General features: G+C 38.6%; 3 protein-coding genes across 4 annotated transcripts; 2 read left to right on the top strand and 1 right to left on the bottom strand.

The window, feature by feature from the left end:
• Positions 1-90: 90 nt before the first annotated feature.
• LOC140803731 (serine/threonine-protein phosphatase 7 long form homolog) lies at positions 91-2,233 on the top strand. Its single transcript, XM_073159620.1, has 4 exons — positions 91-884; positions 960-1,072; positions 1,158-1,245; positions 1,337-2,233. The coding sequence occupies exons 1-4, from the start codon at positions 309-311 to the stop codon at positions 2,231-2,233; spliced, it is 1,674 nt and encodes a 557-aa protein (XP_073015721.1). The 5' UTR covers positions 91-308.
• Positions 2,234-5,053: 2,820 nt separating this feature from the next.
• LOC140803730 (uncharacterized) lies at positions 5,054-5,581 on the bottom strand. Its single transcript, XM_073159619.1, has one exon. The coding sequence runs from the start codon at positions 5,579-5,581 to the stop codon at positions 5,054-5,056; it is 528 nt and encodes a 175-aa protein (XP_073015720.1).
• Positions 5,582-8,109: 2,528 nt separating this feature from the next.
• LOC140842774 (FIP1[V]-like protein) lies at positions 8,110-18,636 on the top strand. Of its 2 annotated transcripts, none has more exons than XM_073210906.1 (9): positions 8,110-9,275; positions 10,653-10,900; positions 11,755-11,881; positions 11,976-12,044; positions 12,234-12,374; positions 13,700-13,801; positions 13,893-14,194; positions 14,853-16,521; positions 17,825-18,636. In XM_073210906.1, exons 1-9 carry the CDS (start codon positions 8,220-8,222, stop codon positions 18,383-18,385), a joined length of 4,275 nt encoding a protein of 1,424 aa, XP_073067007.1. In that variant the 5' UTR covers positions 8,110-8,219; the 3' UTR covers positions 18,386-18,636. The 2 variants fall into 2 exon arrangements, with proteins under 2 accessions (XP_073067007.1, XP_073067006.1); XM_073210905.1 differs by having other exon boundaries at positions 14,835-16,521.
• Positions 18,637-18,784: the final 148 nt, after the last annotated feature.

Below are 18,784 nucleotides of genomic sequence, written 5' to 3'. Positions count from 1 at the left end.
TATCCGTTCCTTCCCTCTTCCTTTTTCCTCCTCTTATTTCTCTACCATTCTTGCGTTTATCTGTTTTTCCTTTCCTCACCGAAATTTTTTTTAAGAAGTTGAGAAGATCCAGAGCATACTTGAAAATGGCAGATCATCGCAATCCAGAAGATCCTAGTGTCCTCTATTTACAAGCGACACATATGTCATCAATCGTGTCTTCTTTAACAGTTGATGATATTATCAAAGTGAAGAGGTCAGACCATTTGATTTGGAAGTTGTATACTGAAAATTATTTACACAGGCGTGTACTTGCATAGTTAAATCATATGGGTTTGTATGGAGTTTTAGAATGTGGGTCTCAAGTTCTTGATAATCATTTGATTACTGCGCTTGTTGAACGTTGGCGACGCGAGACACACATGTTTCATTTTACGTGTGGTGAAACAACAGTGACATTACAAGATGTTTCAATAATTTGGGGTTTAACAATTGATGGTGAAGCTGTAACTGGAGTAGATGCGTCACATAAAGTTGAGGAATGGCAACACATATGTTTGGATTTGTTGGGATTTTTTCCAGCATCAAAATATTTGAAAGGTGGTCATTTGTCTATGACTGCACTACACGATCATTGCATGGCTAACCTTGTTAATGTTGAAACTTCAGAAGTAGATGTTGTGAAATTTACTCGTTGTGTTGCGTTAATGATTATTGGAGGGATAATGTTCCCTGACTATCAAGTAGGTTCAGCTAGACTAATATTTTTGCAACTGCTACGAGATGTTGATAACGTGAAGTCTTATAGTTGGGGTAGTGCAGTTTTAGCATTTCTGTACCGTGAGTTGTGCAACGCGTCACGTATAGAGAAGACTACAATAGCTGGACCTTTATATGTCCTGCAGGTATCATTAATGTGATTTGAATATTTAACATAATATTTTGTTTGATTTTGTTAATTTTTTTGTTATTTTAAGTAGGTATGGGCATGGAGCAGGATTAAATGTGTTAACCCCGATCGAAATGGGTTAACATTAGTTGTACCTCCCGTTGATCTGGATGCTTTCCTTCCAGTTTCTCCATATGGTGCACGGTAATGTATAATATTTACGGTGGTAATATCATATATATCTTGTTTATTTGGCTGATATGTAATTTTTTTTTTTTTGTAATTGTAGGTGGAATTATGGATTTAGTTACACACATTCGCCAACACATTCTGTAAGAATTATAAGGGATTCTCTAGATCGTATGAATGATAATGAGGTATTACAAAATGTTAATACGTAATATTTATGACACGAAGACTATTTCGTTTTGCTTTTTTAAATGAATATTTAATTTTCATTTTTTTCAGTTTAATTGGATCGTATACCAGAAGAATGACATAGATGTGAAGACGATTATTGATTCATACGACAACAAAATATGGCGATGTGTATGTCCCCTTATATGCTTTGACATCGTGGAGATGCATCGTCCTAATCGTGTAATGCGACAATTTCGAAGACGACAATCAATTCCAGGTTCTGCTATCGACAATGACGATATGCATAATATCACGAGAATAGGACATCGAAACACCGATTGGAGAGAGTATCATAGAATTTCAATTGAGTTGTGGAATAATCGGCTCAGATATGTTTCTAAAGGGGTGCGACACGGGCGATCGATGCAAACTGACGAAAACTACTTTCAATGGTACAATCGAATAACTGTGCGCACCATATCACCTGCAGTTACTGTCGTTGGTTTTCAACCACGTCCGTATAATACTTTTGTTGGAGACATGAATGCTCAACAAAATTTTAGTACGCCTTCTCCGTTTTCGCATCAGTCATCATTTGGACGGGGAAGTGACATGGTTAGGCAACCAAGTTTGTTTGCAGGAGACTCTACAATTATTACGTCAGCTGAATTGAATATCGCAGGAACCTCTAACACTCAACCTGGATTTTTCAGTGATTCGAGGTTTGGTGACTTTCATCCATTTGGTCAATCTGATTTTCAAACTCCTTATTGGTCGAACACACAAAGTTTCACGAATTTGCTTAACGTTGGACCTCAGCATATTGTGCATGACAATCGACCACAGAGGAATGTTATTTCCCCTATCACTTATCCAGGTTACTCAAACAAGGAAATTCCTGCAAATGTAGGATTGCGGAGAGGGACGAGAAGACGCAATCCACCTGATTGTGGAACAGGAAGTCATTTGTATCATTTTAATTATGACGATGATTCTGCTAATTAATTGTATCTATAACATTTCTATTGTGGTGCAGTTTCCATTGTTGCATCGACTAACTTTATGTATTTCTACATTATAGTGTTAATAAAACAAAGTATTAAACAAAGATGAAATCAGAAAAACGGACAAACACGTTCCAAATTTTTATTTTAAATTATACAACATAAGAAAATACACAATCCAAAGTTAAGAAGAAAAAACATAATTGACGTCCATTGCCTCAAATTTCATGTTCTTCTTTTTTATCCCGGTCATCTGCGATAAATAAATTATAATCAAAGAACCACAAACTATAGTACATTCAATGTTAAAAATGTACAGTACTAAAAAATTAAGAACATGAAATGACATACCTCTTTTTGCTACCATCATCAATAGTGGCTCACTACTCATCCTCGTCCTCGTCATAATCTGGTTGTGGCATTCCCTCTGCATTCCCTTGCGACTGATAATCATATTGAAAATTGAACGGAGGAATGAACGGCGGAGGTGGGGGGATGGTCATTGGGTCAACACCCCGCTCGACCATCGTTGTCTGCAGCATGGACTCGATATATGCGAAATGTTCATTGTGGTTCAAGTTAACTTGTTCTTGATGAGCCATGAACGCAAGGGTCTCATCAACTTTGTCGTTCAGGGACCGTCTATGGGGTTGTGGGCGACGCGGGGCGGCGGTACTCGATCCACCTGTTTCTCCCTCATCCATCAGCAAGTATACCTGTTGTTTAGCGTATTTCCGCCGCATGTCCTGTCCAGAAATAGGCTTCATTGGTTGAAGCCACTCTTCATCATCACGGAAAACAACCCCTGCCATCGCACACAACTCTGATATGATACAGGGAAAGAAAAGCCCGATGTGTCTATTGTGAACGCTTGTCAACATTTGAGAATTAATAAGTTTTCCCACATTGATTGGGTAACCCTGAGATAAACCATATAACACCACGGCATGCTCCTTTTGTACTTCACTTTTGTGCGATACCGGCATCATTCTCCTCGCCAAAAACAAATACCACAGAGCATTATCGGCCTCCAAATATTTTTCATCGAAACAACTTGGTGACCCCCTACTGGTTTCCATATCGCCCCCGGATGACATAGGGTGTTGATTATCACAGTATAATCAGGGTTAGCAACCAAAGCCTGGAAGGCGGAATCATCGACCTCTGGCGTTTCTAAAAAAAGCATTGATAACACCAGAATCATATGACACAAGTTTACCTCGAACAAAGGCTTTGTCATCCGTCCTCTCAGGTGCATTTGCATAAAACTCTCGAACCACCGATACCACCGCCGCTCTCGGCTGAGCTCCAAATTTCTCCCATCTGTGCCTCTCCAACCCCAGAAGCGGCCCAACGTCTCGATCTTCTCTTTGCCTTCGAAACCCCCGCTCCGTGATCGGATTTCTAGTAATTTTGGCATGTTCATACCGCGCCTGTGCCGCATCATTAACAAATCTAGTTCTATCAAACGAAGAAGAAGAGCCGGGATTACCTTTCACTTTCTTGGGAGCGATGGTTTGATAATGAGATGAGATGGTTTGAGAATGAGATGAGGATTTGCGAAATTTCTTTGTTAATAAGATAAGGAGAAGGGGAAGAGGAAAGATAAGGGAAAAAGGTTTTGAGTGTGGTGTGTTTGAGATAAGGAGATAAGGAAATGGGTGGTGAAGGAAATAAAAAGAAAAGGGAAAGGGAGAGGGAAAGGAAAAAAAAAGGGGGGGAGGGGACGATCTTATTTTTCCCCGCACACCTCGCGCTCGGGCGGTAACTTGTTACCGCCCGAGCGTGAGGCGTGCGGGGAAAAAATTGCGCACCCCTCGCGCTCGAGCGGTAACTTCGTACCGCTCGAGCGCGAGCTGTGCGCAAATTTTCCAGCGCACGCCCGCGCCCGAGCGATAACAAAATGCGCTCGGGCGGTAACTTCGTACATCCTCGCGCCCGAGCGGTATTTTTTAATTGCACGCGCGTGATCATTTTGCTGGAAAATTATTGTAATAATTTTTCATTTTGCACATAAAAAAATTAAAACAGTAAACACGAGATAAAGAAAAAAATTCTCACATTACATATTAAATGTTCTTACAATTTAACAAAATAATTGATCATTGTTGTCTCTGTCTGCAACCAGTTGTGTCCATCTCATTTCTGAAACGAGTTGTTCTATCTCTACCAACTCTTCTTATTTCACGTCTAACAGGGTTGTGGTGCAATTCGAAAGTTGGAGGATCCCAGTAGCGCTCATCTGCAAGAGGTTGAAATCTGCCTTCGTATGTCGCTAAGTACTCAGATATATTATACCATGGCTGCACAAGTGTCGTGGGGTCCAACGAGTACCACTTTGCGGTACAAATAGCATGAGAACATGGTATGCCAAATATCGTTCATTTACCACACGAACAATCACTCGTTGACAACTTGACGACCTGCATATGTTGACCACGACTTGGTCTTCCTACAGTTGCAACCGAAGCAGTTTGCTCACGAACATCATATTTGGCAACACGATGTTCACTAGATTTTCTCGCCCACTTGTCATACATCCGGAATGCATAATCTGACCACAACTGATTTTCCTGAACCATACGACTACCTCTACTCACACGTTCAATAAAATATTGTACGCACCTCAGAAGTGTCAAGTGTACTATGGCATATATAGGAAGTCTACGGGCCCCCTTCAACACACTATTTAAACACTCCGACATATTGGTTGTCATCACCCCACGACGCCAACCACCGTCATGAGCCAAACTCCATTTTTCTTTCTCAATTCCAGCCAAATATCGGTGCGCCAAAATGTTTTTCTGCTTGATTGCCTCCATTATTGATTCGAACTTACAAATTTGATTTTTGTGCCTGCCGCCCAGCTTAAATATTTCAAATTCACGTCTTTGAATTTGGCGTTAAATTTTGAACACACGTGCCTCAAACAAAAACGATGCACACCGTGTGGAGGTCGAAAATATGGTAGCTCTGCAGTTGCACGCACAATTCCCTTGTGTCTATCAGAAATAAGACACACGCCGTTTTCACCACGAACAACATGTCTTCCTAGGTTCTCCAAGAACCATTTCCAAGAATCTGTTGTTTCTTCATCCACAACAGCGAATGCTAGCGGTAGAACCTGATTGTTCGCATCCAGAGTGACACCGATCAACATTTTGTGCTTGTATTTGGTATACAAGTGTGTACCATCAACACTAATTATTTTCCGACAATGCCGAAACCCATCAACACACGGCCTGAATGCCCAGAAAACATAGTTCAGTGTCTTACTCATTTCATTGTTGGCTCTCAGATGATTCCACTCCACAACTGTTCCCGGATTATATTTCGACAAAGCGCACATATATTTGGGAAGTAATTGCACGGAGCTCTCTCATGTACCATAAGCAATTTCCATAGCACGTTTCAAACTTCGCCATGCCTTCGTGTACGAGATTTGATATCCATATTTATCTTTCACATTTTCGATGATATACTTAATCTCGTACGAAGGATCACAACGAACAACTCCCAATAGTGTATGTGCCACCATATCACTGTTCAGATTCTTGTGGTCTATACCAACAGAGGTAGATATACATGTGTGAGGCCCGCCATATTTTGTTATTTTCCAATAACCAGTATTGGCCTTCAAAGAAGCGCGAAGTCCCTATCGACAAATGACCGTAGAAGAATTATTTTTACAACGTAACTTCCACACACTTCGTGTGCTAAGCATGACACTGTACTCACGCCTGACAACTCTGACTGAATAATCCTTGATAGATGCAATAAGATCATTCTTATCTTTGAATAACGTATTGACGCATAATTCACCTCTATCCGGATTGTAATAGCTTGATTGCACTCCACAAGGAACATCGACAGAATCATGAGGCTCTTCACCAAAATATTTATTGAAAAAAGATGGCATCTCATAAGTGTTTGACACAAATGGTACGGTCTGCTTCTGTAATGTGTCACCTGGTGGTTGTCGAGATGATGTCCCCTCATCAGGATTTGTAAAAGTATTCATTCCATCATCAGTATCCACTTCTTCTTTTTCAAACTCGTTGTACGACATATCGGGTTCGGAATCAGTCCTCCAAATATCATCATTATTGGCCTGATCCGGACAACGATCACTCGTATCTAACGTTGGATTCGGCCAATATGGAGCATTGTTTTGCTCCGACGAGACATTTATATATTGATCCCAAGGCCCACGTACATCATCGAAACTCATATTACCGAGTCCTTCAGTAACCTGTGGAACATAAGATTCTCGCTCCTGGAAACCACCATACGTACACGTACTGGGTTGGTTATAACCTAAATCAGATGCATGTGGAACGTAAGAATCAGGATCATAAAATCCAACGTTATGCTCAATTGAATTTGCTTCCACGTAGAGATGCAAAACATGCATGTTATCACATTGCATTATGAACCGTAAAGCATCGTCATCAACGAGATTGACTTCAATTTCATGCCAAGATGCTCTCTCCATGAATGAATACTTTGTTGACATCTTCAGAGAAAAATTCGTAGGATCGATTGCTAACATTTTATGCACAAATTCCACTAACTCCATCAAATTAATAGATCGTAAAACTCTTATCGGTCTAAGAAATGGAATGCTATATTCAATCGATCCATTATCGCTAATTACATGACCACCAAAATATAAGAGTACGTCGATGTTAGACATTTTGTCAATGAAAATTTAGAGAAAATTTAAGAGAAAACTGATACCTCGTTCCTCGAATTGTTGATCAATTATATAGGAAAGGTTATGTAAAGAGTGTATAGCTTCGATTCACATTTGCATTATTGGTGTTCACGTGAATTTTCAGAATAAAACCTTTCACGTGAAGTTGTACGTCAATTTTCAGAGTCAAAATTTTTCACGTGAAGTTCAGGCATCGAAGTGACTTGACGAACATTACAAATGAAATAATTTTAAAAAAAATTTGAAAAATACACCGTCCGCGCTTACACGTAGGAGCGTCCGCGCTTACGAGGCGCGGACCCTCCTACGTGGTGTATTGTCCGCGCTTGGTAAGCGCGGACGGTGGTACACATAGACACCGTCCGCGCTTTCCAAGCGCGGATTATATTAGTTTTGCAACACAATTTTTTTTTAAATTAGTTTTGAAATAAGTTTTTAAATTTGTATTATTTTTAAAAAAAACCCTAAGTCTAACATATAAATGAATAAAGTTAAGTGATATGACACTAGGGATGACAATTTTTCTCGGGTTCTCAGACCCAAAACGGGGACGGAGATTCCTGATTTTTTTGGATTTGAGGATTTTTAAAATCTCCGAAATATTTCGGACGGATATAGGGATATTGTCCTTATCTCTAAACACATCTCAAAAATAATATTAATGATAATAATAATAATAATAATATTTTATTATTAATAAAAAATAATGATATTATTTTTTAAAATATTAATAAGATCATCACTAATAATACATTAATAATAAAATATAATAATAACTTTAGGTTGAAGGAATTCTCGCACCCGCCCTCGTCTTGTCTCATTAATATTTTCAAAATGAAGATGGAGGCAAGGATGTGATTTGATCCACGCGGCCCGAATAAAAAAAAAATGAGGATTGGGACGAGTGTGAGATAATTATCTAATATGGCTCGATTCATGAAAAATTTATTATTATTTATGTAAAAAATATTACACAAAGTTACGTCTCACGAATATAAATATGAGGAAGACTTATTTAGAGTTAACTACTATCACAAGAACTTATGTAAAGACTGTTTTACATATACTTTTATTAGATATATACTCGTTTTGATTTATAAAAAATATTGTTTTTATTTTAAATAAGATTAGTCTAAATAAAATATACCCACGGACCATCTCCCTGTTCCTTGAGTTATAAGTGGGTGAATGAAATACGTAATGTCACTGGCACCCGTTCCCCCTTGCTCAAAACCCTCGATTTCTCTCGAAATCCACGCGCCACCCACTCATGGAAGACGACGATGAGTTCGGAGATCTTTACACCGACGTGCTCCGGCCGCTCGCGGGGTCGTTTCAGTTTCAGCACCAAGTTTCCGATTCACCCGCAGTAGGAAGTAATTCGGCTCCGCTTCAAAGCCGCGGGATTGATCTGAATAATAACAGCGATGACGAGGATGATGTTGTATACGGGCCTCCCGATTCAAATAATTTGAAATCGAACCTCAGTTCCACTGTTAATTTGAAATTGAATGCCACAATTCAGGATAACACCGCAGCGGAGCTGGGGACCCGGCCTGAGATTAGAGAGCTTGACTTGAATTTGGATTCAAATCAAGAAATTAATCGAATTGAAGGTTTAGCAGGAAATGGAGGCAGTAAAGGCTTAGAGTTTAAAGCTAGGGCTTTGCCCAAGGGCGAGGGTGTGAGTTTACCGGAGAAATCTTCCGGAGGATTTCATTTCACGGAGGAGGATAATGATATTAATATCATCGTGGAAGAGACGGACAATAAAGATGATGACTTGGTTGAAAAAGACAATGGTCTTGCTGACATGAAGCAAACTTTGTATAATTCTGCTGACGGAGAGGAAAATACGGGCAATTATGCAGGTAAAAACATGGTCACGGAAATTGTTCAGGGGCAAATGATTCCGGGACTCTCTGATAGATTGGAGAATCAAGGGACGTCAAATCTCAAGGATGAGTGGGAAAGTGAGGAGAGTGAAGATGATTTGCAGATAGTGTTGAATGATAACCCTCATGGACCCATTGGGATTGAGAGGATGCCTGGAATGCATGATGAGGATGATGAGGATGGGGATCCATTAGTGATAGTTGCAGATAATGGTGATGCTGGTCTCCATCATCACCGCCAGCAGATGATGATGGAGGAACAAGAGTGGGCTGGTGAAGAAGGGGTATCTGGAACAGACGAGGAGAAGAAGGAATTGGGTGATGCCTCCAAAACAAGTGGACCAGGAGGAACTGCAACTGCATCAGCATTGCAGCCAAGGGTTGGATACAGCAATCACTTGTACCATCATCAATACCATTTGCAGTTCAAGGTCAGCATCTTGTTTGATGAAACTTTTAATGAAAATGGATTCAGCTGCAAGCCTGCCCCTGGTATTGTTGTATAGTGAATCAGTACCATTGACTCAAGTTGTTCAGTAAGGATGTAGGTGAATTTCTGTGTCTAGGTTGTGGAGTAATAAATTGTACTATCACTAATCTTTGACTAGTTAATGCAGTTATTTATTAATTTCATGGAATTTGTTACTGTTTTGAGGTGGGTAATGTTTGTTTCAAATGATGAACTCTTTAAAGCTAATGCATCTTAAAAGCGTACAAAACTTCGACAAGAATGTACGTGGCTGTAAACGTTGTACAACTTGGGACAATGGAATTTGCGAGAAGTTGCCCTCTACATCCTTATGATTAATATCTATCAAGGTATTGAATGGTATAAACCCACAAATTTGTGCATGCTCTCTTCTCTCTGCTGCACCTTTCAATAATTTTTAAATTCGAATAGAACAGAAATTTTAATCCAACACGGTAAAATGAGGAATGCATGATTGTGACCCATCTGATTTCTCAATACTGTGAGTGACTCTATGAAGCTATTAGCATGTATTGATGTGGAAAGGTTCTCTCAGATGTGATACAGTTTGGCATGCTATATTGTTTTAGGAATTTCCAATACTTTAGCATTTTGCCACCATGGACACTCGGGTCTATAATTTGTTTAGTGCTTACATACGGGAGTTCATCTGGAGCAAGTTGTACTGCCCTGACTTCTCCTGCCTTAAAAGCATGAGTATTTTGAATAAGACAAGAAATTGGATCATTTACCAGTTTGACTTCTGGCACTTAACTTCAAAATGCTCAGCAATGTCTGCATCTGTGTTAGAGAATTGTTCTTCACATTTCAATTTTTTATCGATGATTCAGACGAAGGGTATCGATGTAGTCCTATGACCGAAGTTTCTTATCAAAAAATAAATAAATAAATAAAAATGTAGTCCTATGACCATTTATAATCCCACCAAATTTTACAACTAAGTGACTAACCATGAGCTCCTTTCTTGTGTGCCAAAATATTATTCTCAAGCCATTATTGTGCGGTGTTTCAAGCCATTGTTGAACAAGAGAAGTTCGGTCTCTTCATTTATATTCAATCCATTACCTTTTTAATTGGCTGTTTGTCTTTTAACTAACTGCAATGTCTGCTTTTCCTACTGAATTGTCAATGATTTGGGAAGTATATTGTGTGCATGTATGATTGTTTGATTTTTAAAATTTGAAATTTCTTTGATGCATTTACCACTATTTTGATGGAAGGCTTTCCATTATGAATCCTTTTGCTACCCTGTTGATTATTAACTAGAAATTTTTGTACCTTTTTGTTTTTCCTTTTTCTGTTACTGGGAACTGCTTAGTATGTGAGACCCGGTGCAGCTCCATTGCCTGGAGTTGCTCCTGGAGGAATTCCAAGTCAAGTTCGTCCACCGGTAACCATAGGCACAGTTGCTGGACGTGGAAGAGGTGATTGGCGACCTACAGGAACAAAAGGTGTTGTTCCCATGCAAAAAGGGTTTCATCCTAATCATGGAACACCTGTTTGGGGAACTACTGTAGCAGGGCGTGGTTATGGAAGTGGATTGGATTTCACTCTTCCATCACACAAGTAAGCTCCTTCTGGAGTTATTTCGAACATCATTCACCATTTATAGCATTCATTTACTAATTCAGTACCGGAAATACTAATTGCCGTGATCAACACCATTTTTTTCCCATTTTGTGTAAAGCTTGTGATAAATTTATTACCCGGTTTCTCTTCGTTTTGAAGCTTTTTCTGTGAACTTTCTTTTGTTTTTTAGTAGGCAGTTTCAGCAGTCAGCATTTGGATTTCATAAAGCAATCTTATGGAACATTTTACTATCAGATTTTTAATTATCATTCGTATCTTTGTTAAACAGTTCATATGTCTCCCTTTTTCTTAGACTTCGTCATGTTATCTCTTAAGACTTTCATATCAGCTTTTTTTTTTCAGGTTCCCAATAAATTAGAAAAAAAATGAAGTTTAGATGGTTCTCACTTCTAATTTGTGTTGCGTCAACTTCATAAAGAAAACGAGTGTTCCACGCAAATTACTTACATCGGAATGACTCCTAAAATATATATATATATATATATATATATATATATATATATTATATTTGTGTGTGAGTGTGTTAAATAAATAAGACATTAGTGATTCCCTTTGCAAGCTTATATTTTAACACTCGAAGTTATAGTTGCTGTTAATGATTAAATGAGGGAGCCATTTCGTGGGCCGAGAGTTTTTTAAGTTTTATTTAGTTAAAACTCCCAAATAGCAAAAGCCCGTCTTTATCCAGCTGGGGGGTAATCTATTAATCTATGCTTAACAATGGTTGCATTGTTTTTTTTATATGAGTAGTATTTTTGCATCAAATGCCAGTGATGCACTTTTTATGAATGTTGTATGGTTCTTATTATGTGTATTCGGCCATTGTGCAGGACCATATTTGAAGTTGATATTGATAGCTTTGAGGAAAAACCTTGGAAATTACCGGGCATCGATGTATCCGACTTCTTCAACTTTGGTTTGAACGAGGAAAGTTGGAAAGATTATTGCAAACAACTGGTAGGTCAGAGTCTTTAACATGTAAATCTTTAGTCCCTTTGAATGTTTCTTAGTTAACGAAACAAGTCTAACTGAGTGTATTTGAAATCTCTAGGAACAACTCCGCCTGGAAACTACTATGCAAAGTAAAATTCGTGTCTATGAAAGCGGAAGGTCTGAACAGGTAATATTGTGGTCTATGCAGTTGAATGAAATTTGTTGTGTCACTTGCGCATATTTTGTTGTTTTTCATATGCTACACTTTAAGAGTTCAATTTTGGATGTATGGAGGTTTTTTGGCCCCTTTCTTTGTGAAAATGTTGAAGATAATATCACTTAAGCTGTCTCTGTTCTTTTTTGTATGAAATTTTAGGATTATGATCCTGATCTTCCACCAGAGCTTGCAGCAGCCGTTGGTATTCAAGATAGTCCATCTGCAAATGCAAACCCTGGAAATGCAGATGCTTGTCCAACTGACTTTGCAAGAGAATGTGCACGTGAACGACCTCCTCTGGTATGTTCTGTCTTTTCTATATGATATGTGTTCTGAATCTTATGATTTAAAACATTTAGGTCGTCATGTTATCATTGCTTGATTGAATTCTGAAGCTCTGTAGAACATTCGACACATTGTCTCTCTCTTAATCCCTTTTGTAATCAAACTTTTCCCCGCAAAAAGGTAATTAATGTTCTTTGATGGCTTGAATGTTGTTTGAGATTTTAGTGCCACACATTCCCCGATGTTTGTCAAGAAACAAGTTACCTCTTTGTTTAGTCAACTGAGTCAATTAAATTCATAATCAACATTTTATTAAGATTAAGAAACCTTAATGTTGTTTCATATTTCAGTATCCCAGATTCCGACATTGGTCAATAGTGCCAACTTATTTAGGCATGTAAACCCAGTCCCCACCTATAATAAGGTGATAAAAACCTCACCATTCCCTTTTCCTATAAAGATTAAAAAACTTTGCCACGATCTTTTCTTCTCAGTCACCTCTCTCAAAGCCAGCTCTCATTTCTCATACATGTTAGATTCAATCCTTGTTCCCAAACTTCACCACTGCCATCAAACCCTTCATTGCAGTGGCGATTTACCCCAGTTTCTTTTCTTCTCTGGATCTCTGACATAAATTGGAATGACAGACAAGATAAATATTTGTGCATTGTAACTATGTGCAACTGTGAGTGCACAGATTTTGTGTTCAACAGTATCATGGGCTATAAATGACACACTCTCGAGCAACATATTTAAATTCTTGAACCACCCATTCCTTGAAACTACGGACTGCAGTGAGTGAGCACCGTGGAGCATTTCTATGCAGTTTTGTGATAAAATAACAGAGGCTATGTTTGTTTGGTTTTGTTTTGTTTCCGGAGTTTTGTTTTGAAGAAATTAGCTTTTTGCAAAAATATTGGGGGGTGAAGTTTATATTTAGTTTTATCTTTCGGAAAAATAAAATTATTATAGTGATCAAATCATGTAAGATTTTGTTTGTTAATTGATTTTATTTACGTGGGTATTTAAAAATATTAAAACTTATTGTGTTATGTTGTAATATATTAGGGTACATTTGGGAAGACATGAAAATTTGAATTAAAAGTAGTAATTATGGCGGGATATTTGAAAATGACTTTTAAGAAATGGAAGTGAGGTAATAGTGTTATTTTGATTTTTAAAGATAGAAAACTGTTTTTGAAAAAGCAAAACAAACATACCAAAATTTATGGAGACTGTGTATACATGGTTATAGTTCAATGAGATTTATTGTGCATGAACCTTCTGTTTGGAGGTTAGATGGCTTGTGAAATTCACCAGCTTTTTTTATTGTATACCAGCCTATTGGCAGACCAATACCTGTAGAAACTGGTTCTGGTGATCGTCTCCCATCCATTGATACCAGGCGTATACGACTGCATGATTCAGACGCCATTATTGAGGTAGCAACATCCATCTGTGTATTTATTTTGTTAATATCATAATCACTCGGTATGTGAATTAAATATATGTTGTTTTTTCTCTGACAAACAGATAGTCTGCCATAGTTCAACGGGTGATGATGACATGGCTGAGCAGCAGGACGATGATCAGGCTGCGGACGATCTAAGAGAGGGTGGTGAAGTTGATGATCTTCGAGGGGAAACTGTAGGGCATATCAATGGCTCTATGCAAGCATATAATCTTCAGAAGAGGGAACTTGTGGCAAGAAGAGCACAGTTTGAGAATAGTAACAGTAGTAATGAAATTGTAAGAGTGGATGTTTTGCAATTTCCTTCAGAAGTACCTGCACATGACCATTCTGATAGGGATATTATGGGCCCTCATGAGGGGAGGTATAGGAATATTTCTAATTCAGTTCCATGTGGCGTCGATCCATTTATTATCTCTTCAAATCTGATGTTGCTTGTATGCTTCTTACATAACCCCCACTGTTGGATAAGATTGAAGGGACTCATGGTTGTCTTTGTACTAGAAATAGGATCGCTGCATACAAGCTGCAATAATATCATCTAAAGCAGGACAGTTAAATTTGTATTGCCCAGCAAAATGACCGCAGCAAGGAGATTTGGACTGAACTTTGACTCACTGTAAAATTAGGGTTGAGAAAGGTGCAATGACATAGATAACATTGCCAGATTCTCAAAAGCATGATGGATGGATTTTCCATGAATTTCAGCTTGTATTTCGAATGTAGGAGTAATATCTTGAAGTTTTTTATTTCATGGCAGGTGGTATACTTATGTGTTCAGACTGAATGCTTGGTCATTGCGAGCTACATATATTTAATCCTCTATTTTTTATTTTCCAAAAATGTATGAATAGCTTTCTTCTTCAGTTATTTATCTTTATATAACATCAATTAAGCTTTCGGCTTTACTGGAATCTTTTTTTACCAATTCTTTTGTTGTGTGCTCTATGAAACAGTAACGCCAGAAGTTTACTATGACTGATGGACTTGTATATCTTTTTAAGTTCATCCAATGATAATAGGTCTGCAGAAGGAAGGGAGCATGCCAGATCCCCTACGATGACAGCTAGTGATTTTGATGAAAGAGAAAAGGAGGTTTCTGTTGATCATGCTGAAGAATCATTTGATAGTCGGGATGGTAAACAAAGTTCTTCCTTTTATTCCCAGGCTGTTGGATCTGATGTAGAGCCGGGTGTGGAAGCAAGGGAAGACATAAACGATGAAGCTGTAATTGACGATAAAATCTTTGATGAGGAAGCAGATGCAATGGCTCTGAATGCATCATTCAGGGATACGCCTGAAGATGGGAACTTGATATGTTCCACACAGAAAAAGAATTTGATTACAGTAGAGGGACAGTTGTCTCAAGAAAATACCAATGGGAAAGACTCAAAGACTATGAGGAGTCGTGAAAACAGCAAAGCAAGGTCAGGAAGTAGTAAAGATCACCACAAATTCCGTGACAGTGTGGAAGATGAAGTTATTCAGGAAAAGCGCCACCCTCGCAGCGAAACTATCAAGAGATCAGTAGGTGATTATAATAATCCTCGTCGACAAGTACCCCATGAGAAAGATGAACCGGGAAGACACCATGCAGTAGTGAGAGGGAAAGAAGATTTTTATTCACGTAGAGCTGGGGATCCTGATTCATCGCTTCATTGGCATGTGAAAAGTGAGAGTTTGCATTGGAGAAAGGAGAGTGATATATCTGAAGTAAGCTGGCACCGAAGAGATGAGGATCTTCCTGGGAAAAGAACTAGAATTGAACAGGCATCAAAGAGGGAACATGGTGGAGAAACTGGCTCCAGAAGTAGAGGTAAAGCTAGAGAGAGTGAGAGGACTGAAAAAGATGATCATCGGCAGTCAAGAAATCATCTTGATAATGGTAGTTGGAGAGGGGCTTATCAGGATCAAGACATAGGTTCTAGACCGAGAGATAGGGATGATAGTCTGAGAAGTCGTATTGATAAAGTGGATGATTCCCATGGCAAAAGAAGGAAAGAGGAAACTTATATTAGTCGGGGACTGGAAGATATATCCTATGATCATAGAGAAAGTAGCGACAGAAGGAAGAGAGAAAGAGATGATATCTCTGATCGGCAGAAAAGAGATGACCCAGCCAGATTGAAGGATAGTGATCTGCATAACGTGAGGCACAAAGAAGAGGAATCAGTTAAAAGGGAGAGAAGCGAGAGGCAGCGAGAGCGTGATGGATGGCACAGGCCAAGACTATCACATGAAGAAATTTTATCAAAGAGGGAAAGAGAAGAAACAAGATCCGTAATGAGGAGTGGGCATGGTGCCGAAGACAAAACATGGATCAGTCATTCAAGAGTAAAAGATGATTACAAGGGTTCCAGTAGAGATTACCAGCTGAAAGATGTGGGCAAACATAGTGATCAACTTAAGAGAAGGGATCGATCTGAAAATGAAAGTTCTTCACAGCATAGGGGCAAGGAAAATGCTTATGCACGTGGGAATCATTTCAGTAATGATGAAAAGAGAGCAAGATCTGAAAGACCTAGCACTCGTGATGAAAGAGTTGCCTTTGCATCTGATTCATCTACTGTGCATGAACATAAACTGAAGGAGAATAGTAGAAAGAATAAAGAATCTGAGAGTGGAGATCACAGGTCCTCCTTCGCTTTTAAGAGGACTCAGGGTGAGCACAGTGGACAGATGAGTAAAACGGTATGTATTTATTCTTTGGTACCGATGCCATGAACTTATGGAGTACAACTTCAGTAGAAGCTAAATGCTTATTATATGAGTGAGTTCAGATGTTTCATATATTTTATGAGTAATTTTGATAATGAAATGGCTGGAAAGTGAACCAAATTTATTTTAGATTTTCGAGGAGTTCAAACTAACTTCATGTACTGGTGCTCGGTAGTTCCTGGTTTATTTTTGTTACCTTTTCCTTGTAATTTGTTGTGCTCGGTAAGGGGGGGCGTGATGGAAACAGTGGAAAACCATTTATGTGTAGGTCTCTGTGAACAAAACAGTGGAAAACCATGTATGTGTAGGTCACCGATGCCATAAACTTTTGGAGTACAACTTCATCAGTAGGTAACTCAAAGTTCAAGTCGGTGATTTATGGATGCTTGCTTTAACTTTGATGATTTTTTGTTTAAGATAATTGAGTGGGATATATTTTAATCTGTTAAGTTAAGTGGGATAATCTTATACACTAACCTGGTCACAGTGATGAGTTGCTTCTCATGACTATTTACTCGGCTCAACGCAATATATTCAGTCTGTTATTGTCTCTATTTCGCGATGCTTATTTGCTAATAGTTTGAGTGCTCTAGTTATGTTGTCTTGCATAGCCTGACTGATCTTTGGCCCTCCGAAGCATTTGTATTTTGTTCTTATGAGTTGATAAACTATATTCAGGCGATTCAGTTTGTTTCATTGTGTAAATAGAAATGAGACACGTTTGGTTAGAACTGTCTACATCAAAGTCGTGCTTACATTTTACAATATCTGACTCACTTATTTTTTGTTGGCAGTACTCAATTTAGATGGAAATTATCGTAGTTTTCTTGCTTTATATAGCCTTCTAATTTTTCCTTGCTACTTAAAACTATGAGTCAACTAAAATCTTAATTAATATGCCCTTGCTTCATTCTGCCGTTCCACCATTTTTTCCAATCTGTTTTGAAATTCAAAGTTTTTCTTGTATGTGTACTGCAACTGTATCCGAAAAAATTCATGAACCTGGGGACAAGGCAGTAGTGCTAGTATTCAGTTACCTGTTAAGTGTTTACTCACAGTACTTTCATGCTGACAATTGCATGCCTTTTTTAAAATTTTCCATTTTGTTTTGATTTCTTTAATACATCATTTATCTTTTTGTGTGGAGCGACTAAGGCATTGTGGGTTATAGTTGAGGGGGAAGGAAGGTGGAAAAAAATTTTCCCGCTGGAGAAACTCATCAGATTTTTACTTCAAAAACTTAATTATTGTTTTGTCCTCCGGTACCTGCTATCAGGTTAACATGAGAGCCAGAGCGGAGCAAGGAACTGATAACAATGAAATTCATCTACATCGTCAGCCTTCCAGAAAGCAAGGGGAAGAGGCTTCGTCCGACGAGGAGCAGCCTGACTCCAGGAAGGGGCGCTCTAAATTTGAACGATGGACAAGTCACAAGGAGCGGGACATCAATGTTTCGTCCATGTCATCTTCTTTGAATAGTAAAGATTTAGATACTAATGACAGTGGCAAGGCTGCCTTGGCTGGCAAACTTCCTGAAGAACCTTCCAAAAAGATAGATGACAAGCTACACCCTCCTATTGACGATAAAGCGACTGAAGCAGAAGTGAATGATTCCAAAAAAGGAAACGCAACAGAGGATAAACACTTGGATACTGTTGAAAAGTTGAAGAAGCGAAGTGAACGATTTAAGCTTCCCATGCCAATTGAAAAAGATGCGACAACAATTAAAAAAAATGAGAATGAGCCTTTACCACATTCATCCCAAACTGAAAACCCCCTATATTCGGAAATCAAATCAGAGCGTCCAGCACGAAAAAGGAGGTGGACTGGTAATTAACGCAAAGAGGATGAACACTCTCTGATTTGATGTTTCAAATTCGTTTCTTGAGTTGTAGCTTCTGCTCAGTTTAAAATTTTGTCGTATCATACAAATTTTACTAATGAATCAAATTGTATCTCTTTTATGTATCATGCTGCTACAGCGATAAGAAGCCTTTTTTTTTTGGTATTGGACAGTACATCGATGTATACACCTTGAAAAAGGTGGCGTTATACGAGCTCCTGTACGAGGCTTAGTTTCGGTTTTTAGTTTTTCTCTGTCATGTATGTAGCTTGTCACCATATTTTGATACGGTATTACAGATGTCATCTCATGTAACATCTCTGGAGCATAAGAGCAGGAGGCTGTTGATTCGCCATAAGAGAATCATTTGGTTAGAGCAGCAATGGTTTTCTG

This window comes from Primulina eburnea, chromosome 10, assembly GCF_022965805.1.
Source record: "Primulina eburnea isolate SZY01 chromosome 10, ASM2296580v1, whole genome shotgun sequence".
Classification (NCBI taxonomy): Eukaryota; Viridiplantae; Streptophyta; class Magnoliopsida; order Lamiales; family Gesneriaceae; genus Primulina; species Primulina eburnea.
This window is presented reverse-complemented; position numbering and strand designations above follow the sequence as displayed.

Coding starts and splice junctions, on each gene's coding strand:
- LOC140803731 (XM_073159620.1), top strand. CDS start 309: ATGGGTTTGTATGGAGTTTTAGAATGTGGGTCTCAAGTTCTTGATAAT. Junction 1,073..1,157: donor GTTTCTCCATATGGTGCACG/GTAATGTATAAT, acceptor TTGTAATTGTAG/GTGGAATTATGGATTTAGTT. Junction 1,246..1,336: donor ATCGTATGAATGATAATGAG/GTATTACAAAAT, acceptor CATTTTTTTCAG/TTTAATTGGATCGTATACCA.
- LOC140803730 (XM_073159619.1), bottom strand. CDS start 5,581: ATGTGCGCTTTGTCGAAATATAATCCGGGAACAGTTGTGGAGTGGAAT.
- LOC140842774 (XM_073210905.1), top strand. CDS start 8,220: ATGGAAGACGACGATGAGTTCGGAGATCTTTACACCGACGTGCTCCGG. Junction 11,882..11,975: donor AAGATTATTGCAAACAACTG/GTAGGTCAGAGT, acceptor TGAAATCTCTAG/GAACAACTCCGCCTGGAAAC. Junction 13,802..13,892: donor ATTCAGACGCCATTATTGAG/GTAGCAACATCC, acceptor TCTGACAAACAG/ATAGTCTGCCATAGTTCAAC.